Raw genomic sequence first — 25143 nt, forward strand, 5'->3', positions numbered from 1 at the left:
CTATTGGCGGCTACATAGTGATGTACCGAAGCAACAGCTTGACTTTAGATGGTATGAAAAAACTAAGACATCTGTCCCACAGATATTGAAAACATTCTTACAAACGTATGGATTTTGCTTACTTTCTTGTTACCAACAACACGAAACTACGACTCGTATCGACCACCGGGTAACTCGCCGCATGATCCTTTCAGTCCCGGGTAAAGGTGACCATTTGGTTTTCCAGAGGTGTTGAGCAAGGCGAAGGCGAGCCAGACAAAAGGTTTCAGGTCTCAGAGATCCAGGGTAAAACAACTTGTGGATCACATCTAAAGAGACCGGGTAAGCACCAATTTTGAAGTCCTCGTTTTCCCCTTTACGTGGATTTTATGTGGATGTGTGCTGCTTTTACAATAAGTGTTAACCACAGCGGCGCTAAGATGCAATGAAAACAATATTAATGAAATGTATGGATTTGGCATCTCCATATGTGAACCCCAGCGCATTGCGTAATAGCGCATTTGTAGTCTATTTCAATGTGTTATTTTTGTGATGATGATGATGGTGGTGGTGATGATGGTGACGATGAAGATGGTCATCATCGGTGACGTTGTTGATTAGTGACTGATGCCAATTTGTTCCCTCTCACCATCAGGCACAGTTCACTCAGGGGAAATAATCGCTTGTCGCTCTTCTGTCTTGATGTCACTCGCCGCTCTCATCTGAATTGGCGAATAAAAGTGAATGGAAACGCAGATGTCTCCCGCCTGCAATTAAATGCTAGAACTGGAGCAGCGAGCGCTTGGCTGGCCCAGGAGAAAGAGGAAAGGAGTGTTTCGGGAGCAGAGGGTGACTACAGAGGTTGTTGGGGATGTCTCTTTGGGTGATCCTCCCTGTGAGCCTCCCAGCCCTCACCATCACCGGGATATGGGTTGTGTAAGTCTCCCCTCTTCCCTGCATGTGTGGAAATGTATATCTGTCTATCGCTCTCTCTGTCTATGTCTGTGCCAAAATGCTGTAAAAGATCTGCGTTCCTCCAAGATGTGTTATGATAGATCACATTGGCTGTCACATTTGCAAGTTGAACTGGTTTGCATCCGTTCCTCTGGTTTCTTCTAGTGGTGTTGTTCACTAACACACAGGGACTGCTACATAGAACAGCTCTCCTGGATCTAGGCAGTGTTTACAGAACATACATGATCACATCACTCCAAAAAATAAGTTTCAACATGGTAGAGTCTCCAATGGCAGAGGCTCTGGGGGTTGTTTATTCAGTCGTGTTCGCACAGTGCTGTTTTTCCCCCCTGGGACATTGATTAGAGTACTCAGGTACCCATTACATTGTGTTGGTACTGTTTAAAAACAGAAGCTTTTTGATGCACTCGTATTTATCTTAAAACCTCCTGGAAGGTGGCCAGTAGTGGCAAATGGGTCAGCTGCAGTAGCAGCAGCAGCAGCAGCAGCAGCAGCAGCAGCAGCAGCAGCAGCAGCAGCAGCAGCAGCAGCAGCAGCACCTAGACCAGCATTTATAAAACTATGGGCCGGACCAAATATGGGCCACAATCCAGTTGGAAGTAGGAAGCGGCAGGACAACTGACAGGAACCTAAAGGTTCTGGTGTGAGTTTGAAGAGTGTGTGGTGGGCTCCTTTAGACACACCAGAATGGTATTTTGGCTGCCGAGATGAAAACTTTAACAGCCCCTGACCTAGATGGTGATAACCACACCTCTCCTTTTCTACCCCGGAGGGGTCCTAGTTAACTGTAGGCTCATTACGGGAGACATAATCAGAGGTCTTATAGCCTCTTCCTTGCTCCCTGCTCTATGATCTAAGGGGAAGGTATGCACAGCCCCAGGGACTAGACTCAAGAGTGTTTCCAGATAGTCAATTGTGTGTGTGTGTGTGTGTGTGTGTGTGTGTGTGTGTGTGTGTGTGTGTGTGTGTGTATGTGTGTATGTGTGTGTGTGTGTGTGTGTGTGTGTGTGTGTGTGTGTGTGTGTGTGTGTGTGTGTGTGTGTGTGTGTGTGGAATGGCCTGAGATTTGTGTCAGAGATTGGTTGTGTTATTGGCAAACTCACAATGAGCACCTGATTGGAATCTGTTGAGTGATTACCAGAATTGGTTGACAGTGTGTTTACCAGAATGCACCCTTCCCCTAACCTTCTGGATTTGGGCCCGAAGTAGTTTTAGACCAGGCCTGGTGTGGCGTTTTCTCAGAGGGTGTAGGCCTATACCAGTCTCCTTGCACCGATGACGAACATGTCCAATTCTGTCTGCGCATTGTCTTCATTTTTTTTCACTACAGAGGCAATGATTAAGTTTTTACTATTACGTCATGGAGCAGAGGATTTTTTCCTCTTGCCAGCGACTTGCGATTCCATTTGTTGACGCAGGGCACGGTGTACAATCAGCAGATTTTGCTTTGACATTGTGTTTTCAGTGAGTCTCATGGTTGTCATGTCTTATTTGTTTGACTACTGTCCGTTGCTATAGAGCCGATAACATGAGAACCGTGTCAAACCACAATTGAATCAAAACAGAGTGGGGTTTGCTCTAGGTTGCCTACAGGCGGAAGACATTGGGGATCGAACACGGAACCATCAGCTGGTGGGCTGAACACCCTAGACACTAGAGACTTCCCTGGTCCTGTGCAGCATGGCAGAGTGGCATGCATTTCCATTCTGCAACCCAACAAAATGGATGTTTGGAAGTATTTGGATCGTTGACTCGGTTTAAGTTCAGCTTCCTCATCCATAGGTAGTTCCCCTTCCTACCGAAGGTTGCCAGGTCACGGCCAATCAGGAAGGTCACTGCTAGGATGTGACACACACATGCCCCATAACGAGCACGCCGTTCCACGCGGCATGCTGCCCACCACGCTTTGTGTTGACAAGCTGTTCGGCTGCTGCTTCTGGACGCTCGCTCGCGCAACCGAGCGGTTGCCACAGTAACGCTCTCTCTGCATACGATCTCCGCAATTCATCCTTAAAAAGAGAAAATGTGGCCTGTTCCACTTTATATACTGCTGCCGGCCAGGCCATCTCAGTTCAGCCCCGCCCAGCCCAGCTACATAAACAAATCTATTATTATTTAGTTTCTCCCCAAGCGTGGGACATGTACAAAAATTGTTTTGTGCAGTAAAGACTACACTTTATTATTCAAGTACCCTGAACTGTACTGGCTGTTTCTATTTAAATGTTACCGGGTTGACCTTGGGACAAGTAAGAAACATTTGTTCTGTTTTCTGGTCAGCGGGCCGAGACCTCTGCCCTTAATAAAGCCTTCTCGGGTTGACGTCTTTTTCCGATCTAGTCTCCATCTCCTGTCGGTGGCCTTTTCTTTATTCCACGTCCGTTTGCGTTACCCAAATCGTTTGATCTGCGAACGGCAGGCTTGAGTCCCAGCATCCTGCCGTGTGTTCGCCCCCCAAGGCCATGTTCCACTCTCAACGACGGGGCGTCACACACTGAGGATCCATCCTACAACCAGGAACACCCATCGGGTAGGCATGTTGTAATACATGTTACAGCGTTCCATTACCCATTTCCCAACCCCCCCCTCCCCCTCCTCAAACCAGTTGGGAGGTCCACAAGTAAAGTGTTAATACATTTTATTTTGTCAAACGTGGCTTTCCAGTTTTGCAATCTTTTTCTTTTTCCAAGATGGGGTTAGGTGCTCACCTATCCTATCTTACCGTGGAGGCAGCATCAGTTATATTGTTCCATCAAGAGTGCTGATTTTATTGCAGCATAATTCAGTCCTTTGTCATATCGCAACTTTTTATGACAATGGGAATGCACCACGATTTAATGCGTTTTTTTGAGAGCTGAACTGAAAATACACAAAAATTCTTCCTGAAAACACTTTAAAAACCAATGATACTATGTGTGAACAGGTTCACAACCACATACATTAACAAAATTCACAAAATAACCATATGAGGAAGCCCATCAATATTATAAATGACGATTCATTCCGGTGCTCTGTTCTTCCTTGAGTATTCACACGTTCACAAACTTCACACGTTCCCGTTTTCACACAGACCGATTTAGCCATGTGGTACAACGTTAGTGGAATGTACGGTACTAGAAACACTGCTTTTGCTATGCGGCCATCTCAGCCCTGCGGGTCGTAGCGGATCTCACGGCGTCTGGAGGCAGATGGTGGCGTGTTTGCCTACCGCTGACAACAGAAGCCGCGTCTCAGCTGATGGATGGTTGCATGTTTGTCCTTCGCCATCAGGGGGATGGCATTGATTCGTCGGGGGCCATTGGTGGATTATGTCTTTCTTTCCCCCCCTCCTTCCTTCTCTCCAGACCTCTTGAGGGGCTGGTGTGTCTGTGTATACATTGTGTGTGTGTGTGTGTGTGTGTGTGTGTGTGTGTGTGTGTGTGTGTGTGTGTGTGTGTGTGTGTGTGTGTGTGTGTGTGTGTGTGTGTGTGTGTGTGTGTGTGTGTGTGTGTGTGTGTGTGTGTGTGTGTGTGTGTGTCATGTGAGAGTAATGTATTTTATGTACCAGTGCACACCGTTCGACGCGGCCCCTGGGCCGGGATGCTACCCACCATGGTAACGCTTCTAATTGTTGCTTAGCCTGTTGCTGACCTCACACTGTATCAGTACACAGCATCTGTCTTCCTCCCTATCTGTCTTTTGTCACTTCTCTATCTCTATCCGGCTAGATCCCTTTTTGTTTTGCTTTCTCACCCTTCATCCTACCTTTTTTCCCTCTGTTTTTGTATGTCTCTCTCTGTCTCTACCGCCTCTGTCAATCTCTGTTTGTCACTAAAATAATATGAAGCAAGAATCAAAACCCTTGTGTTGAGACCTGTGGTGCTCATTGCAGCATGAGTTGGAATGGGTATATGTAAATATAGCCTACAGTGAATTCATCTCACTCACTCTCTTTTCTTTCCCCCTTTCCCCCTCTCTTTCTCATTCTCCTCTTTCCATTTCTATCCCTCTCTCCCAGAGTTAAACAATATCATTTATTTATTTTATATATCCCTCTCATTCTTCCTGGCATTTAAATAATATTAATCTTTGTTCCAATACATACATTTGGGGGTGTTTATTGTGTCTTAGGTGGAAGTGGTTAAGCTACTTATCTGGTGCATCAGGTTTCAGTATCACCATGAGTTGGTCATTGAGGTCTTCAGTGTTCAGTTCGTGTTTCTACCTGGAAGCAGGTGGTTTCTACTGCACCCCTGGTTGTTCTTCTGCAAATCCCGCATGGTTCATGCCCCGATTAAAAACATATTTTCCAAATTCAGCAAATATTCAGACCAATCGCCGAGCTCGGTTGCAGGTGTCTTTCAGTTCCTGAAAGATGAACGGGAGAGGCTGATACATGATGCTGACCGGTCAGCTCATTAGCGTTTTGATGGTTAATCATGAGGGAGATCCTGTACATTCTGAGATTAGCTAGATTACGCTGGTTTTAATCCATAAAACGAGCCTGATTTGAATTCTGAAGAATTACATTTGGTCATTATTATTGTCCGATAATATATGACAGATAGTATAACAAAGTACGCAATATATATAGCAAAATAATCATGCTTTATCCCTAATATCAGTTTATTTCCTTCTTTCCTCCTGCAGATATGCCATGGCTCTGTACAATCAACACGTCTGCCCAGTAGAAAACTGGTAGGTAATATCCTTCTTTCTCTCTCCCTCTCCCTCTCTCTCTACTGTATTTGGTTCCCCTTGTCATAAAAATATGCACATGACGCGTTTCCTATCTTGTTCGGTCCAAGCACAGTCCTAATCCTAACTTTGCCAGTACATTCCCGAGACAAGATGTATAACTAAGTACGTGACAGCAGAGGATCAGTAAAAGAGATCCTTCTTTTTTATCTGACCTAAGAAGCAGATTTCTGTTGTCCTTGGGTCAGTGGTGTAAGCTCTGTAAATCGATAACTAGCCAGTCTCTGGGGATATGGGCTGGTGTTTTGAGACGATACAGGGTTGATCTGATCCACTGGAGACACCGTTTGACAAGGGCAGCAGCTTACCCGAGAAAAAAAGCAACTCTGCAGATAGACACCGTGCAACATTATTATGGGAATAAAAGGTTAAAATTCATCTGTCTATTTCCCTCGGACAAAACCGAAAGAGAGAAATAAATGAATTTAAAGAAATCTGTGTTCTTTGGTTGAAGTGTAGCTTTTTAATGTGTGTGTGTGTGTGTGTGTGTGTGTGTGTGTGTGTGTGTGTGTGTGTGTGTGTGTGTGTGTGTGTGTGTGTGTGTGTGTGTGTGTGTGTGTGTGTGTGTGTGTGTGTGTGTGTGTGTGTGTGTGTGTGTGTGTGTTTGTGAACTTCCCCAGGTTATACAACCAGTCATGTGAGGAGGAGCTGTACGTGCAGAGGGGGCCGACTCTGTGCTGCACACTGGACAACGTCCCCCTCATCAGGTCTGGGAGAACGCCCCCAGCAGGACTACTGCTCTCTCTCTCTCTCTGTCTCTGTCTGTCTGTCTGTCTGTCTGACTCTGTCTGTCTGTCTGACTCTGTCTGTCTGTCCGTCTGTCTGTCTGTCTGACTCTGTCTGTCTGTCTGACTCTGTCTGTCTGTCTGTCTGTCTGTCTGTCTGTCTGTCTGTCTGTCTGTCTGTCTGTCTGTCTGTCTGTCTGTCTGTCTGTCTGTCTGTCTGTCGGTCGGTCGGTCGGTCGGTCGGTCGGCCGGTCTGTGTTTGTCTTGCTTTCTCTGTTTTCCTTGGCTTTCTCCGGCTTCACCCTATACATCTCTCTCTCTCGCTCTTATGTCTCATGATCTCTCTCTCTCTCTCTCTCTCTCTCTCTCTCTCTCTCTCTCTCTCTCTCTCTCTCTCTCTCTCTCTCTCTCTCTCTCTCTCTCTCGTGAGCTCTTAGCAGGAAAACGACACATAGAGGAATGCGATGCCATTGTTAGCCAGGATTTGTCTCCCCACCTTGGTGACAAAGTGATTTGAGGACCCAGTTCCTGTGTGTGTGGACATGATTTGTGTGTGTGTGTGTGTGCGCGTAGGGGCTGGTGCTCATGGCGTACATGCGATGAAAATAGCTTTCCTGTCTGCCACCGTGGCAGTGGGTCTGAAAAGGCAAAGCATGGGTCTGCACTTGCCCCCCACACACACACACACATACACGCACACATACACTCGCACTCGGGCGCACACACACGCACACTCGCACTCGCGCACACACACACACACACACAAACACACGGACCCGCACGCAAATTCCCTAGAAAAGTGGAGTCGGCTTACACTTGGGAGGAAACCGAGTCTGCTGCTTGTTTGTTTAGCTTTTTAGACTGCAGGGCTTTGAACATGAAGAGGGCAAAGACTGGTTTATAAAATGGAGTACAATGGTGTGGAAGTACCAACCTCAGAGCCAAGTCCTGACTTACATTCTTGAAGAACTCATTTTTTATCGTTGAGATTCAGCCATTCCTAGAGTTGCAAGCCTACACAAAACCAGTTTTGTTTTTTTAATATTATGTACCACTCTGCAGCATTCGCTGTTGTTTCACCATCTGGACGTTTTGGTCTAAATATAACTCAGATCTCAATGCTCAGCAGATACCTGCGATATGACTGAACATTCGCAGAATATCCGCACACATGCATTCTTCCTATTGGCAGAAGGAGGGGACTGATGGGATCACTGGAAGAAGGGGCTTCTCGTCAGCAAAGCAACTTTAGACGTATAGATCGGGAGCTCATCTAGTGTAGGTTGATGATAGCGTGAGTTGTGTGTTCAGGCTGTAAGGTGGTGGGGTGCAGTCAGCTGACAAGATGATTGGCTTTAATGGCAGAATGAACATGCCCCAGGGTCTCTCACGCGCGCACACACACACACACACACACACACACACATGCACACAGACACACACACACACACACACACACACACACACACACACACACACACACACACACACACACACACACACACACACACACACACACACACACACACACACACACACACACACACACACACACACACACACACACAGTGGGGTTGCAGAGGCCGCTATGCGCTCCGCTCCGGCCACACTCTTTGGTTACCTTACCGGACGGCATACTATCACAAACTCATCATCTAGTCCTGTGTTTGATTGTCTTTTCTCTTCATTCCCTCTGCTCCTCTTCCTCCCTGCTGAAACTTCAGAAACGTTGGTTCTATTGAAGCCTGCGAGAACACGGTTCTCGGTCGTGTTTTTTGTTAAGAGCTTCTTTGAGACTTGTTTCTCCACTTATTTTTTCATGGAAAGTGTTTTTGTACTGTGCTTGCTAATTACTTGAGTTTCTTTTACAACGCATCCCTGCCTGCTGCTATTCCTTCTTTCCACACTGCTTTTGGGTCCACACCTTACATCAACCGTACCCCTCTCTGTGTTTGCATCTGATAGAAAAGAGGTTGAGTTGAGGCATCAGATATGAGGGTTCCACTAACACTTTTTTATACAATGTAAAATACAATACAATAGTATGGTCATGTGTAGCAACGCAAATTCAAATAGCATGGGTATGTAGTAACATCAATGTGTGTGTGTGTGTGTGTGTGTGTGTGTGTGTGTGTGTGTGTGTGTGTGTGTGTGTGTGTGTGTGTGTGTGTGTGTGTGTGTGTGTGTGTGTGTGTGTGTGTGTGTGTGTGTTTGTGTGTTTGTGCGTGCTGTTTTCTCCATATAGTAAGTGTGGGACTCTGCCTCCTGAGAGCTCCTTCTTCAGCCTCATCTGCAGCACTGGATCCTTCATGGGTAGGCATACCCACACAAACAAATATCCCCCCCCCCCCCCCACACACACACACTTGGAAAGGAGAGAAGATTTTGTCCTTCTATAAAGCAAATGTTTCCATAAGAAAGTAAATGTTTCTACAAGAAACTGCACCAACAAGTTTATTTTCTCGCAATTTAATTAGTTGGTTGGCCTAGATACTTCAGTTTCCTTGTCACTCATGTTGGTTTGCGCACCTTTTCAGATAACAGTGGAAAATGTGGCCACAAATTTCCGTCACAAGTAGTGTTGTGGTGTAGGAATCCACTTTTGTTTTTCCTCATCTGACCTACATTTAGTTTAAGTTAAATTTAAACCTCAAAATCGTTTTTGAAATGTTGCGTCCAAATGTATGCTTCATGTAGTAAAGTGCATTATGTTAAGGACTCAGCTAACATTTCTGTTAGAAGTCCTTCATTGAAGTCTATCAGCTGGCTGACTGCTGGTTTTCAGTCAATGTCTCTGAATAAGCCCAGGGTCTGACACATTCTCTCTGACCTTTTTATATTAACTCCCATGCACACCACAGACGAATGGCCTTTACTCATTCAAATACGACAGATATTGAAGCCCACCCACTGCGCTGGAGGCAGCAGCTTGTCAGAATAAGAAGTCCACACTTTCTGGGGTAAAGCATGCAAGGCCTTCCTCGATTGGAAGGAATCTCGAAGAGCCAGGGAAAAAACCCTGCATGATCTGTTGAGCAGAAAAAAACACAGAATCTAAATTCCCCTTTGCGGTGTACCGCCTCAACCCGCTCTGAGATATTTGCTCTATGCGAACAGGCTGGTCGATACTTTACCTACAAGGTTACCTCCTTGGGCCGAATGGTGCATTCATGGTGCGTAGCGTTGGTGTTGTTTAGGTTGAAATAGGGCGGATGCAGAGTATGATGGATCTCTGGTGCTGCTGGATGCGTTGTGGGTCAGCACTCTGAACATCCCGACCCGACCCAGCACCAGGGAATGTCTCCCAGCAGTGTGTGTGTGTGTGTGTGTGTGTGTGTGTGTGTGTGTGTGCGTGCGTGCGTGTGTGCGTGCGTGCGTGTGTGTGTGTGTGCTTGCGCTGTCATCTATTTTTGTCTTGTCTGTCTAGAATAGATTAAACAGGGAGGGGACGAGGACTGTTTCATGATGGGGCCACTTTTGTATATCGACCTGCGTGTCAAAAAGATATAGCACAGGAAATGGCAACTCTATTCTGTTCTCCATTGTTCTGCTGATGCCGTGTCGGAGTTTATTGCAGGTGGCCGATAATTTCAAGCTTATTATCATGTGCGCATTACTAGAGCAGCAAGCAGCCGCCGCTTATAGCGATTAAATGCTTTAATAACGGACTTACGAGCGAGTGAAAAATAGTAAATGGTGCAGTATGCTGTATAAATACGATGGAGGTATGAGTCCATTAACGTAATAGACATCGCTCTGTTGGTCCAGTTGTCTTGGCCTTCACTTACCTGAGTGTTTGTGTGTTTGTGTGTGTGTGTGTGTGTGTGTGTGTGTGTGTGTGTGTGTGTGTGTGTGTGTGTGTGTGTGTGTGTGTGTGTGTGTGTGTGTGTGTGTGTGTGTGTGTGTGTGTGTGTGTGTGTGTGTGTGTGTTTGCAAAGTGTATGCGTGCATGTCTAGAGTTCAGATTCCATCTGGCCCATTGGGATCCCCTCAGAACAGCATCGTCAAGATGATCATTAATCACTAATCACGTCAATCATTCAGCGATGCCCGTACGCCCCTGGTGGATTGGTGGGGGGGGATTGGTGAGGGGGTGCTGGGGTCTTTGCGTGTATCAACAGACTTGAGACCAGGTTTTCCCTCCTCTGTAGGCACCCTGTCTGCCGGTCTCTCACTGACACGCTGCTGTTTAGTCAGCTCGACTCGGAGAGGTTCACAAGCCTAAACACCAGAGGCCCACTTTAAAACTGCTTTTTAGGCAGACTGCGGAATACGTTTGAAAACGACAATTTGAGAATCAGAGTGTGCTTACACGGTTGCACATATAATGCTTTGTTTTTATATGTATATTATGCTATAATGATATACATATATGCATATGCTATATATATTGTGCTATCATATGTGGATAACACAAACAATTGAACCTAATCTTTTAAAAACAAATCGTTTTTGAAGAGTTGTGCATTAAGTCTAATCTGGTTACAGGTAGACTTTGGGATCTTGCAAAAGATATGTCTTAAGCATTCCCAGCACACTGCAGTTTTAACTGGACAGCCAACTGTAATACTGAGCTTACAAGTTCAGCGTAACCGTGGCCCCATATGCACTCTAACTGCACACTAGAATGCACTTGAATACCACAATTTGTGCATTGTGCTTTACACACGAGTGTGAAGACAACATATCTTTTCTCTATCTACATCGCACTGTGAGAGGAAGCAGTGATGTGTTTGGATTAAAATAGATCCCCTTTGGGAAAAGCAAGCTATTTTAACAGAAAACATGACGGGACATGTAATGATGATAGATATATTATCTTTCAATTCTCACTACTGCTCATTTGTACTTCCTGCTGTCATCAACCTAAAAAAGACATCTTATCTTGTCCTCTGTTCGCAGTGCGTATTTTATCATGCTTGTACCAAATGCACATCAAGTCTTTATGTTTGTCTGTATTTTGATCATAAAGAGGGATGTGACTTGGTGTGCCAATGGTGACCGTCTCGGTGTGGGCCAGCTCTGTGCCTTCTCTCTCGTGACCTTCCTGGTCTTTTAGAGTAAAGTGCTTGACCAACAGTGAGCTGTCGGGGACCAGCAGGGGATTGGCCTGTTTCTGTCAGTTGTTATTGTCCCTCGAATTGTTATTAATTGAACTCTTATTGCAGTCTTTAAGTTTTCAGTTCAGAAAGCCGACAGAGGGATGTCTTGCTGTGCCCCTATTGACCTACAAGCCCTGTTTCCTAGGAAAACATGAATTTTTTTAGACGTTGTGTTACGGGAAAGGGCATTCTTGTGATTATACTGCCAATGTTATCAACAGTTCCATCAGGCAGTTTATTTTCCTTTTCCAATGGCCAGCGAGACTGTTGGATGTTCATTTGTAATGAGGAAAAGCTCTGTTATAGCGACCAGAGGCTCGCTCCGCAGACAGAGAGGAGACAAGGACGGCATAATCTAATACAGATAGCTGGAATCGTTTTCTTCCTCACCCTGGGAAACATTGAAACATTGTCCGCACAAATCAAAGTGTGTTTTCCAAATAGGCTGTATCTTCATGCGAGTGACAAATAACGGCAACCATGGCTGTGAACCTAAAACAAGTCAGTAATCTAAAAAACTCTTTCATAACATTTTAAATCCATTCACAGAGTCAACATCATGAGCCACCAACTCTATCAAAGCGATCTCAATCAGTCACTGCCAACACGCGATCAGACATCGGAACGTTTTCAATTATGCCAGGGGTGTAGATAAGCTTTCGAGGCCCAGAAAGGTCTTGTGAACTGCGTCTGACGGGTCCAGCTCTAAGTGTGGACAGGTTCATCATGGTTCACCCAGGTTCAGAGACGCCAGGCAGTGTGCCAAGGTAGCCACGGAGCGGCTAAAGCTAAAAGCTCCGGTCACGGCAGCAGCAGCCGCAGACAAAGGCTGCCATTGTTTTGCTTTAAACAACTTTCTTGCCCTGCAGTTTGCAGCATAATGCCATGTTGGCAGCACAGGCTCCCCTGGATGCCTGGAGGCCCCTCAACCCCCCCCCCCCCCCCCCCCCCCCTTCTGCTCCATACCTCTGAGCTCCTTTAGTCTTTCCCGCTTTTTATTTTCTTGAGGGGGGGGGGGGGGGGGGGGGGGGGGGGGGGGATCTTGTCAGTGTTCATTAGGCAGGCCCCGTTAGTGTGTGACATGGACAACATAGACTCCCCCCCCCAAAACAATTGAACACCAGTCACATCCTATTGGGCCCAATATGGTCCAGTCACTGTACCCCCTTTGTTTGAATTCTTTATCCTGAATCAGGTCGGGGTCCTAGACTCACACACACGTCCTCCGACCCCCACTCACTACAACTCCCCCCTCCCTCCCTCCCTCCCTCCCTCCCTCCCTCCCTCCTTCAAATTCCCGCTTTTTCATGAGGAGAAAACTTTCCAGGAAATTCTAAATGGCCTGTTTTTTTTGCTGTGTTTTTCGAGGCCAGACATGTTATACACCATTGATTATCCTAGGCATTGCTACACAGGAATCAAAGATATATTGATAAACTATATTACCAACTATACATATATTATATATTCTAATTGTATTAATTTGGTACTATGAGAAAACGAATCTTATGGAATAATGTGTGTTAAACATTTCCAATATATGTTATTGCCTTTCCTTTCCTTACACTACTGAATAACTTCTCTCCCTCTCTCTCTGTTTGTCTTTGTTCAATTCAAAGGGCTTTATCGGCAAGGGAAACTCAAATCTTAAATTACGTTTAATAATGTGACATAAGATACACATTAGAATAAAATATTTAAATAGTCAAAAATGCCTAACACTTGAATAACATAATTAATGTCTCTCTTTCTCTCTCTCTCTCTCTCTCTCTCTCTCTCTCTCTCTCTCTCTCTCTCTCTCTCTCTCTCTCCTCTCTCTCTCTCTCTCTCTCTCTCTCTCTCTCTCTCTCTCTCTCTCACAGTGATGGCGATTGTGCTGCTACGCTACGCCCATGTCATAGAGAAGCACCAGAACTCTCTGCTCAACACGGCCAGTCTGTCCACCGGCTGGATCTGCTCCGGCGGCCTCATCATTGTGGGCAACTTCCAGGTACTGATCTCATGGCGTTCTGTTTAATGGGTTGATTGTAAGCCTCCATTACTGCCTCTCTCCTAATTATCTTGTAATTTCCTTTGTTTTCCACACACGTGCACGCACACACACGCACACACAAAAGCACCTGGAGTCTGCTGTCCCTTGGAAGTGGACGCTGCAGTGATGAACTCTGTCCTCTTCGTAGCACCAACCGCGTCCTCTGATGTGTGACATTTAGACTGGGAGGTCAAACACTGACACAGAAGGATTCTCTGTTGCTCTTCTTCGTCCAGGGCAAAAAAGTCCCTGCACTGTGTTAAATATTTGGACCATGGGCTGGTTGATGAGTTATCTTGTGTGTGTTCAGGAGAGGGAAGGGAGAGTAAGCATTTATAGGTAGTAGCAATTCGTCATCTGAATTCTTAGAGAAATAACCATGCTTTGTTTTTTCTTGTAGAGCACGACTGTACAACCGTTGCATTGCTAATTGGGATGTTTCCCTCAAATAACAACGTGCTTTTCAAAGTGATGTATCTGTTTCATTTTGCAATGCATTCATCCTCCCTAAAAGTATTTTTTACATTATGCACATTACCTTTAAGCTTCAAACTCTCTACCCAAATGTACAGTTGCGAAGCCTTGGTATATCCAAACCACTGTATTTCACTGCCTATTCCCCATCGAGGGTCATATCTCCATGTGATTCGGTTAATCCCAGGCAACGGCTTCAGCCTCTGGATGTTGTCTGAGCAGCCAGCCACCCAGGGATGACACTTTAAATTGGGTCGTGACAAATCCCCAAATGCAGGGAGGGGGAGACAGGAGTGAGTAAACAGCGTCCTCCTCTGCCCTCACCCCGGTTTCCTACGAGGCCTCTTTGGGGGGGAAAGAGGCGGGGAGGAGGGATGGAACTGGAGGATAGTAGTGTAGTTCTGGAGGACCAGGGGGCGGGGAGGTTACGGAAAACACAGAGGGGAGTGAGTCACCTTCTCCAGGCCATGTGTTGGGGCAGGCTGGGTAAAAGGAGCAGGGCCTCGGTCCGACACACTCGCACGCAAGCACACACACACACACACACACACACACACACACACACACACACACACACACACACACACACACACACACACACACACACACACACACACACACACACACACACACACACACACACACACACACACACACACACACACACACACACACACACACACACACACACACACACAAAGACCAGCTCAGTCCAGAGTGGAGCAATGAGTAGAAATGTATAGCATCGCAAAACCTCTTTGGTAGACAGAGCTGCTTCAGACACAGCTGGGCTCCGAACTCTTGAACTTGAACTTGTTACCATTGAGTCATTAAGCTGACGCTTTTATCAAAGGCATTTTAGAGTGAATTCAGATATCGGTCTTAAAAGATCAGGTAGGTGTTGGTATGTCTTTATCAAGGATGTTCTACTGGTCAGGAAGGGGAACTAGGGGATCGAACCCAGTACCTTTTTTAGGACTGGGAGTTGAACAGCCTAGTGGCCCGTCCGCTATGGTTGTGGACGGCAGATGGGCCGGTGTGCTGCTGGAGGCGGAGCACAGCTGCGTCTGAAGCAAACATTTTGCTCGGCAGCAAGATGGCGACCGAACAGCTGTGGTCAAACCCAGAGGGGAGAGACATGAAAGAGGGCACTGGAGTGAACTGTGGGTGTGCTTATGACTCGGTGCATAATAATGGATATTTTTAGCAGATTTAGATAGAACTACGACCTCTGTACAGCGTTTTTTGGAATGTGAGGACAGGATGATTCAGGTCGCCCTTGTGTTGTTTTAAACAAGCCTGCAGGAGGCATGCTTGTATAGGTGAGGTATCACGCTAACCAGGCACACATCCACTTGTCTGGATACACTATTTGGAGGAATGACATTTAAACTGAAATGTACCCCAGTTAATGGTTGTGACGGCCTCTTTGGCTCCTCCTTGTGAGACAAGGCTGCATGGAGGAGAGTTTGCGGAGGAGTTGGAAAGAAGGGTTTAATGGACGGTTACTACAGCAGGCACAGTACCAAAAGATTGCTATCTTTAAGTTTTTTCTTTCTTTCTTCTGAGCCAGTGCCAATCCTAACCCTATTATCCTATTATCCCAGCATTGACTTGGACTTTAAGTCTAATCGGTGAGCCTGCACAGAGAAAGGCAGCCATTGTACTGTGTGTGTTTTTGTCTGTGTGTGTGTGCGTGCGTGCGTGCGTGCGTGCGTGTTCATGTTGAGTTTTTCTTAATTGGTAAATTCAAGGAACCAGTTACTAATTTCGAATGTTCAAAATCTACCTGCAGGGTAAGTGGACTATTGGCTTCAGGATTTGAAAGTCCTTCTCCTGATTACCGTAAAGCAGGCCTCAGTCTTTAATCAGCAGCTTGGACTAGATGGTGGGCCCAAGTAAAGTGATTTCTGTCACCCCTGACCCCAAATCAGCCCACTTTTGGGGTTTTCTTTAGGTTTTTGCGGTCGGTGCCGCTCCGGGAGATTGGTATCGGGTTGTCAGCTGATCAGAACGTCTCGTTCAAAGGAGCTCTGCGGTCACATGCTCCTGAGCAGTTCTTTTGTGTATTGTCTCAGATCACTTGGTGATCTGCAGAACAAGGAGATCTCTCTTTCTCGCGCTCTCTCGGTCGCTCCCGCTCCCCCTCCCTCGCTCTTGCTCTCTCGCTCTCACTCGGTTCCCCTTTTTGTCTGCTGTTCAGTATCTTTGTGTTTAGTGTTATTATTTCCTCTTGACACTTTCTCAATGCAGGGCCAAAGTCAGCTCGGATCCAGGCGCATCTGCCTGCCCTGTTTGATCTGCTGCTCTGGCAGCCCTCATGGTCGGGACAGATTTTGTGCAGACCTGGCTCAAATGGTCTGGCATGTCTGGCTAGGGCCGGGGCGCTGTGAAGATAAATACGTAAACAAACCAATGTTGACATTGTAGGAAAAGCGGTCTGACACTGCCCCCTACAGGCCACAGGTGGTTAGGTCATGTGCACATTATGAACCAGAACCACATTATACCCCTTATAGACTGGGTGTCTCTCTCTACCTCTTCAGTTGATCATCTTTAGGGATCTTTTAGCAATGATCTGATTGAAGTCCCTTTTGATTAAAGCAACTGCTTAATAGTACATTTCAGTGTTGCCTAACCACTGACCAGCATCGCTCCTTCCCCTTCCGTCTGCCTCCCCCTCCCCCTCCCCTCCCCAGGTGGACAGCGCCAAGGTGCTCCATTATGTGGGCGCGGGCATGGCCTTCCCCACCAGCATGCTGTTTGTGTGCCTGCAGACGGCTCTGACCTACCGCCTGGCCAAGACCCAGAGGGAGTACGGCGTGGCCCACCTCCGCCTCACCATGTCCCTGCTGGCCTTCACCGCCCTGGTGCTCAGTATCCTCTTGAAGACATGCACACCCCCTTGTCAACCAATCAGAGATCACCCAGGCTTCTTCAGAAAGAAGGGATTGGGAGGGAGGGGTAGTTGGAAAGGAGGGGAAGAGTAATGAGGGATGATCGTTTTCTGATGGGAATTTGTTTTTTTGACGCAGGTCGAATTTATTTTTAAACATTCTAGGCTCTTGTGCATTTTAATAGACGTAACAGGAAAGTAGGTTGAAGAAAATATGGGGATGTAGGGAATCAACAAGTCGTGTTGACTATATGGTTCGTATTTTATCCACTAGTTAAGGCAGGGTGACATTTTACCCCAATGTGGATCAAGCCTTGCATACTGTATCTTTAAAAATTCATGTCCGATTCATGTTGTTGAGCTTTAACTATCTCCAGATTTCGCCGTAGGCGCAAAGGAACAGCGTCAAAAATGTGTTGCTTGATTTATCCCAGACGTGGAAATCTGGTTATGGGAAAAGATGATGCTCTCAGGTCCTCTGTTACCCTCCTTCACCTCGCTCTCCCAGGTGGCATGTTCTTCCTGCAGGAGAGCTTCGTCCTCCAGCACGCGTCGGCCATCTTCGAGTGGGTCTTCTGCGTCATCGTCATGCTCTACTATGGCACCTTTGCCTTCGAGTTCGCCGGCATGTCTGGGGAGACCCTGATGGTGCTGGCCAGGGGAGGGGCCCTCGGGCCAGAGGGCCATGCGCACAAGATAGAGGCCCTGCAGGTGGGCCCGCTGCCCCATGCACATCCCCAACCTCACCCGCACGAAAACATGTCCATGCTGTAGTCTGTAGTCCTACTTTTGAAATTAATTAGTTTGTTTTCTGCCACGCCCATGTGCAAGAGAGAGACGTCCCGGCCAGCGCTACACACGCGCTGTGATTGGAGGAAAGGGGACTAGGGTTTGATGGAACAACCCTGATTTCTCTGCCTCCCCCCTCCCCCCCAGGGAGGGGGTCTCCTGATGCATCGACTGAGACCGTGGATATTTAGACGTCTCTCAAGTCTCCTGATTTGCACGCTGCTGACTGACGAACCGGAAATGCCTTCTTTGACTATTTTCCATGGTTTTTATTTTTCATTTCTCATTTTATCTTCTTCTAACCAACCAGGGTAAGTAGAAGTGTATGGTCTTCAATCCTGTCTCAATCACAATTCTATCTCAAACCTGCGTCAAGGGGCCCTTGCGATGGTCCGTTCTGGTTTTGAGTGACCGACTGAAGCTGTTGAGATATGTGACGGTATGCTGAGATGTGTTTAGGTGACTTCTGTAGCTTAACAGGACGGGTTTTAAGGACAGCTGCAAGACAGCTTGCTAGTCCCCAGAGCTCTGGACACAACCGTTCCAACTGTGTTACACCGTTCCTCTAACACAGATGCTACGGAAAGGAGTAGGGCGACAAAAAATTATGGTTGGTGTGTAAGAGTCATGAAAACCTGTGCCTTGGGCTCTGAAGTCTGAGTAAAGGCCTGGGTTCGGTCATCATTCTACAGTTTGAGGAATGGCTCACCGCTGCAGTCCAACAATTGCGTTTCACTCCCTGCCTGACGACCTACTGAAGACCAAAACTCAATACTTGACCCGAACTTGACTTTTTGCCTTCATGATTTGGGAACGCAAGAGAATAGATGTGATGATCTGACATTTTTTTGTTTTCAGCAATGCCACACCAAACCACCAAGTCAGACCTCCTGAAAAGTATTTTTGTAATGTCTGTTGTGTTTTCATACCAGTTTATACTGAGATACAGGGAGGAGGTCTGCAGACCTGAAGGTAGGGACATGTTTACAAGCCATTGCGTCACATTTTGGGCATAACCGACTCCAGCAAGAGGAAAATCACCAGTGTTTGATTGTGTGGATGTCCTACTTCTAAATCCCAGCTCGGCCGACTATAAAGACTATATTAGATCCGAGCATTTACCTTGATGTTTTTTTTTTTTTTTTCTTTATCGCCAGTTAGAGTTATTATGCCAAACCAAGTGGGTGTAAACGTAGACATTCGCTGCCTTCGGTTCTGAGAGCTTGTGCCAAATGACTATCTCTGTTGTTGTTCCCACCCTCTGGCAATAGGAGCATTACAAACCATGGCCATTATTATACATTACATGGATCCTGTGTGGTGTCGGAAGACTGGTATCCCTTGAACCATTTCAGTGCCTTAATCTCAGACAGGCTTACAAGGAAGGATTTTATCAACACACGAAGGTATTTACATTTCAAATATATTTATTTTTGGTTTTTGTGTATTCGCAGTTGCCCTTGTTGGTACTTTTTTTTTTTCGAGAGGATACAGGAATACAATTTATCGGCCCCTGCCCTTGAAATGCCAATAGTCAATATGCAAGAATCTTTACGTGCGCTTAGCCACCACCTGAATACATTTGTAAATAACTCGAAAGAATATTTAAAATAAATCTTTACAAAACAGAATTATATTTTTTACTTTGTTTCGGTGGAGCTGGTACTCGTCTAAATGTCAGTTTGATTTACAAAACACACAGACAGACTGAACTTAACTTGATACTATGCAGAGTTGTAAGTTTCACTAAATTGTTTGAAAAACTGAAAAGGCCAGCCTAATAGTGGTTACATAAAACTAAACTACTAAATGTAACAAGATGTAATAACATTTGCAGACAAGCGGTTCCGTTACAGCTATTTTGTTAAACGGTCGACGGATCAGAAAGTTATTTTGTTGTTGTTTGTATATTTTAACATGTAGAAAGTTTGAACTTGTCATGTTTGAACTGTAAACGATCATTTATTATAGTTACACATTCAGTGTCAAGGGATATTGTTAGCCTTGAGCTAAACCTTGATAAATCACTACAGTTACTGAGTGGGTTCTAAGTTTAAAGTTAAGCCATCTAATCAGAATGTGTCTAAATCGCCATGTCGTGTCTTTTCACAACCGTCATTGAAGTATGACGTTGCCTTTTATGATAAGAGGATTTAGCGTTTAACGTTCTTGCAAATATACACCAGAGATTCAGTCTCTGAATCAAGATTCTGGGCTGTTTATCAAGGTGCTCGCACGAACAGGGTTGTGATGGATTTGTGTTTTTTAAAGCATTGAATTTACTTGCTGGCATTTCATTCAAACGATACCAACCAAATGCTTATTATTGTTGATTCATGTTGCTATTGATGTTATCATTATAGTTATAATTAAAATTGTTATTGTATATGACATGTTTATCTGCGTTCCACTGCCGTTATAACAGGAGAGTCTGGTCTCTTTCTCTCGGTTTACTCCCCTACCTTTTAAACTTTGACCTTTGCACTCAGGAAGATATTTGACGTCACTAGCTGTATTCAAGGATTGGAAGCTAATTCAAGTTTCTTTGTTTATCTGATAGTATTGTTGTTGTTTTTTCCAACTTCAATTTGTTTTTTTATCTGAATGGAAAGCGAATGTGACAGGAATGGATGTGTTTCATTGTATTATTGTTGTTGTTCTACATGATGTTTAATTGCTTGTTTTACCTTTTTGGATCCTATAGATGTGTATCGTCGTTTCTGATACGCTTTGGACATTCCATGTTTGCTGGTTTGGTTTTTGCTTGTTACACACAACTGTGTTTTGATGTCTGTATGTACTAGTCTGCCTCTGATGCTGATTTAGGATTGGCAGGAGAATTATGTTAAAATAATTAAGATCTGGAGGAAATCTAAACAAATCAAGAGTTTTATCTGAAAAGCAACAAAATAAAGAGAAGCCCTATGTGCCTTACTTTCCTAACTAAAACCAAAGAGTTTCAACTAGTTTATTTTGTTTCAGTTAAAGAACAATGAATGTTAATTTGCCTTCATATTTAACAAATAAAACTGCAAGCAAAGTTCAGAAGAACTCTCAATTATCTTACCTTGTGCTTTACATATCCTTTTTTATTTCATATTTTACAGTATAATCAGAAAGAGAAAATAATACTTTTACAGATTTATCTTTAAAATATTGTTCTTTATTGTCGATAATTATATACATTGTTCATTGATCCACCAGCTGTAATGTTTTAAGAAAAGTTAAAAGGTTCAAAGTAAACAGGTCCACGGTCACACATTGACGTGGAGCGAGTGGTTCATACAATCAGCGTTTGTTGACCATCCACAGACATCTGCAGCTTTTGGTTTAAGACTATTAACTCTGCCGTCAGGTGTCCCTAAATCTAACGAGGCAAATCTTTTGCTTTCCTGTCCTATGGCCCATAGCAGAAGCACGTCTGGTTCTACACTGTAGGTATAAAATGTAAGCAGAAGATTGTCCAATCTGGCTTTGCACATGACTGATATGGAAAAAAAGCAGCAGCGGCAGGACTTCAATCAAAGTCAACCTGTGCCTCCACCTTTACCATATGGGAGATTTGAGATGTGTACATGTCTCCAATGCTTAAGACTTCTCAGCACCAATTATAGCAATCACAGAAGATTAAGTCACAGTTTAAGTACAAACGATCCATAGATAAAACAAGTGTTTCTTATCAGAGAATTGTAACAGTGGGACCCCATGTTTGTCTAGCAATGTCATGTGGGAAGCCCTGGCATGGAAACTAATGCATCATATTTCATATGTCGGGGTAATAATTCATTGTTTGGTTTAGTAACAAACACAAACAGACTTCTTGACTAAGTGACCTATTGCTGTTGTTATTTGTATCTTAAATAAAATCGTTTTTCATACAGAGTCAAGTCTCTTTTAAGTAAATTCAATAACACATGAGCTATTTTAAGACAAACATCAAGCCCACAGATGAGTGGTTTGAAAAGCACCATTTAGAGATCAAAAGGTTTGTTTGCACCACATTTCAGAATTCAAAGGGGATATTCTCTGCTTTGGGGTTATGTTTGCATTTTTTATATTTAACATTTATTACTGTAGAAGTATTCTGGCTTTTGGTGACACAATATTGAGTAATCAATGCACACACAGTTGCATCAGTCGGGAAAATTTGCTTTGTCTCGGCTTAACCTGATTGAGTACGTCAAATATTATGCAGATGGAGTCCAAACCCTGACACAAGATTAAAGCACCGCTACAGCTTACGATACTTCCCTGCATATAAATACATTTCTGCTTTTCAGTGACCATAAGAGAAATGGTTTGACAAAAGGCACAAATCTACAAGCATTACCTGAGTTTGAAAAACCATCCCAAAAAGAGTTAAAATGATCATAAGATGACTGTTATTGTTACATTTACTTTCTTTTGTGTACTCTTCTCTGTGTAACTTATGTGGTGCTGTCTTTCAATATTTAGACCTGGCTTTTGAATGGATAGCCTTCATCCTCCTCCTCAGATACACATCTCCCCCACTCCTTTCTCTTGCTAAAGTGGTCTTGTTTTGGTGGAGCGAACCTCAGCCCGAAAATCTAAAACCTAAAACTATATCCCTAACATTGGCCGCATGTATTCTCTTGAAGATACACCATATCGATTGTAGGAAGTGGGGGGCACTAAGACTAAATGATTAGTCCTTTGTGGCTGTAGTCCGTAAGAAGGTGTGGTTGTGGTTGTGTTCCAGGGCAGGTGTTGGGGATGTTTAATGGATCAGCTCCTTCGGCATCTCCCATGTGAACTCTGGGCGGCCAAAGTGGCCGTAGGAGGCTGTCTGCTGGTAGATGGGCCTCTTCAGGTTAAGCTCCCTGCCAGACACACACATAATGGAGTTTGAGTTTGCTGAAGCATGACAGAAAGGCCTTGTTGTACTGGTTAGGTGTTTGGCTCTCAGAAAAAGGTTGTTAATTCATACCGCAATGCCTTCAGATGGCCTATCTGTATCAAAATACGTAACCTGTACCACCTTATTAATAACATATGGCGTATGACGTTATTTACCTGACAATGACACCTGGCCGCAAGTCAAAGTTCTTGTTGACGATGCGCAGCAGCTCCCCCTCTGACTTCTCGGAAGAGCCGTATGTGAACAGGGAGATGGAGAGGGGGTGGGCCACGCCAATGGCATATGACACCTGGAAGACAAGGCACAGCTAGGTTTAACCACCACAACTAACCTGCCTTGAACATTGTTACTTTCGGTTGATTTGTTTATTAAAGGATCCCCCCGGAATCCAACGTAGTCAGCTAGTCCTTCTGGTGGAGGATAGGACATAAACAACATAAAACAACATTAAACCTTTTGCGAGTTCCTGTATTAATTCGCCCTCACATCCCACACGCTCCTTCTCCATTTTTGGTCAACCCATTGTCCTATTTACATATAATTTGCATATCAGACCTTGATAGGCTAAATTCACCCCCCCCCCCCCCCCCATACCTACTCCAACCCAGACTACAGTTGGTTTAACAAGCAGGCATAGTCTGATCAGATTTTTACAATTATTAGTAGCTATGTCACCTGCCAAGTCACAAATGCTGATTGTAGGTGCACGTCTAAATGGCATGCGTCAATTAAGAATGTGTTTCCTCATAACATATAATAATGTGTGTTGAGATGACAGGGGATTGAAACAGGTTTCCTTCCATCTACATTACAGTTGGTGTGCTGGTGGTGGTGGTGGTGGAGTCAAAGTGAAGTAGACAGCGGTGAACTGATGGGTACAGAAGTATCCTCACCTGGACCAGCACCCTGCGGCACAGCTTGGCCTTCACCAGGGACTTGGCCACCCAGCGGGCGGCGTAGGCAGCCGAGCGGTCCACCTTGGAGAAGTCCTTCCCTGAGAAGGCTCCACCGCCGTGCGCGCCCCAACCGCCGTACGTGTCCACGATGATCTTCCTGCCCGTCACCCCGGCATCGCCCTGCGCAGCAAAGGCAGTTATATTACCGGTAGATATCAATTATTTGTTAACAGATTATTTCATCATTGTCACTGTCGTCCTCGTAATCATTAATATCTGGTTAAAAAAAATATGTTTTAGCGCTATGAAATAAAATGTATTTGATCTCGTGTGGCAGTTAAAAGTGGAAGAGTGTGATAAAAGACAAATCATCTTGTGTTTGTGTGTCTCCGTGTGTGCGTTTGGTCTCACCTGAGGCCCTCCGATCACGAAGCGTCCGCTGGGCTGCAGGTGGTAGATGGTCTGGTCATCCAGATACTTAGCAGGGACCACTGCTTTGATCACCTGCCACAAACAACACGCAGATTTACTTCCCAACTCATAACGTATAATAATGTGTGTTGAGATGTCAGGGGATTTAAACATGTTTCCTTCCATCTACACTACAGTTGCGATCCGTCCATATCCTATCCAGTCGGTGCTGTTTCTCATCTCATGTTTGGTAAATGCTATTTAGAATTCATTTGCAGTCTTTTATTCTTTGGACCAAATTCTAATTCCAATCATATCTTATTGTAGTTGAGAAGCACACTATGTGTAAATGTATAGAAATGTGAGCCTTGGTCCTGTGTTGAACCAACAAGCTCATAGATCAACTCTGTCTGGTATTCAATGTGTGTATCAATGTGTAACCTTCAGAATGGCTGCAGGTTACATTTTGGCCTTGTGAAGACTTTAACACCAACTTGAATAACCCTAACTTAACACACCACACTGTAAGCCCAGACATTCCACAGGCTAACAGATGGACAGACAGACGCACAGACAGTCAGTCAGTACGGACAGAAATATAAACAGAAAGACCGACAGACAGGTCGACAGACTGTCCGGACAGACATACAGAGAGACAGAGAGACAAACCGGACCGACAGAGTGTCAATCAATCAGTCAGACAGAACAGACAGTTCAGACAGACAGGATGACAGACAGTATAGGGGAACAAATAACACAGACAAACAGATGGACAGACGTGTACCTTCTCTTTGAGCATGACTTTCTGCTCCTCCAGGGAGATGTAGTCATCGTGCTGGACGGAGATGACCACGGTGTGGACCCTTATGGGGATGACCGCGCCGCCCTGCTGTTCGTAGTGCACTGTCACCTGGTGGAGGGGAGGACCAATGAGAAGCCATGAGTTAACATCAGCTGTTCATACGCTTCATTCATCTGGGCGTGTGATGTGATGGGGACAAAGATAAGGGCTGATAAAGGCGCACTGACTACACTCTGAATTTATTTGACTATGTGTATTGTTTATGGTTACATAGCCAGTTTTAAATTAACACGGTTTTTGGCCAAATATTGTAACGTGCAGATTGGCAAAGTTTCATCAATTGAAATGTTTACATCCAAACTACCAAACTGCAAAAAACAACAACTTAATTAACCCCCCCCCCCCACCCCAACCTCTGAGGGTAGAACCAAAATACTTGATTCATAAAT

The 25143-nt window shown here is 45.0% G+C and overlaps 2 protein-coding genes across 2 annotated transcripts in view; one reads left to right on the forward strand and one right to left on the reverse strand.

Annotated features, from left to right (window-relative positions):
* On the forward strand, positions 1-22050 carry zgc:154058 (Transmembrane protein 150A-like). The gene is made up of 8 exons (XM_056610065.1): positions 1-321; positions 635-915; positions 5581-5628; positions 6309-6395; positions 8659-8726; positions 13378-13505; positions 16721-16898; positions 17426-22050. Exons 2-8 carry the CDS (start codon positions 851-853, stop codon positions 17689-17691), a joined length of 840 nt encoding a protein of 279 aa, XP_056466040.1. The 5' UTR covers positions 1-321; positions 635-850; the 3' UTR covers positions 17692-22050.
* The window catches only part of mat1a (methionine adenosyltransferase I, alpha), a 9303-nt gene continuing 4983 nt past the window's right edge, over positions 20824-25143 (reverse strand). The window contains exons 6-10 of the mRNA XM_056610064.1: positions 24677-24802; positions 23893-23985; positions 23479-23661; positions 22741-22874; positions 20824-22547 (exon numbers count right to left, since the gene is read on the reverse strand). Of these exons, the coding sequence (XP_056466039.1) occupies positions 22445-22547; positions 22741-22874; positions 23479-23661; positions 23893-23985; positions 24677-24802 (639 nt within the window). The 3' untranslated portion in view covers positions 20824-22444. The remainder of the gene's footprint in view (positions 22548-22740; positions 22875-23478; positions 23662-23892; positions 23986-24676; positions 24803-25143) is intronic.

Source organism: Gadus chalcogrammus, chromosome 15 (genome assembly GCF_026213295.1).
Source record: "Gadus chalcogrammus isolate NIFS_2021 chromosome 15, NIFS_Gcha_1.0, whole genome shotgun sequence".
Lineage (NCBI taxonomy): Eukaryota > Metazoa > Chordata > Actinopteri > Gadiformes > Gadidae > Gadus > Gadus chalcogrammus.

What these genes read in the sequence shown, in the direction of transcription:
- zgc:154058 (XM_056610065.1), top strand. Translation starts at nt 851, where the DNA reads ATGTCTCTTTGGGTGATCCTCCCTGTGAGCCTCCCAGCCCTCACCATC. An exon ending in CAGCACTGGATCCTTCATGG is followed by an intron (nt 8,727 to 13,377) that starts GTAGGCATACCC and finishes TCTCTCTCACAG; the next exon opens with TGATGGCGATTGTGCTGCTA. An exon ending in TCATTGTGGGCAACTTCCAG is followed by an intron (nt 13,506 to 16,720) that starts GTACTGATCTCA and finishes TCCCCTCCCCAG; the next exon opens with GTGGACAGCGCCAAGGTGCT.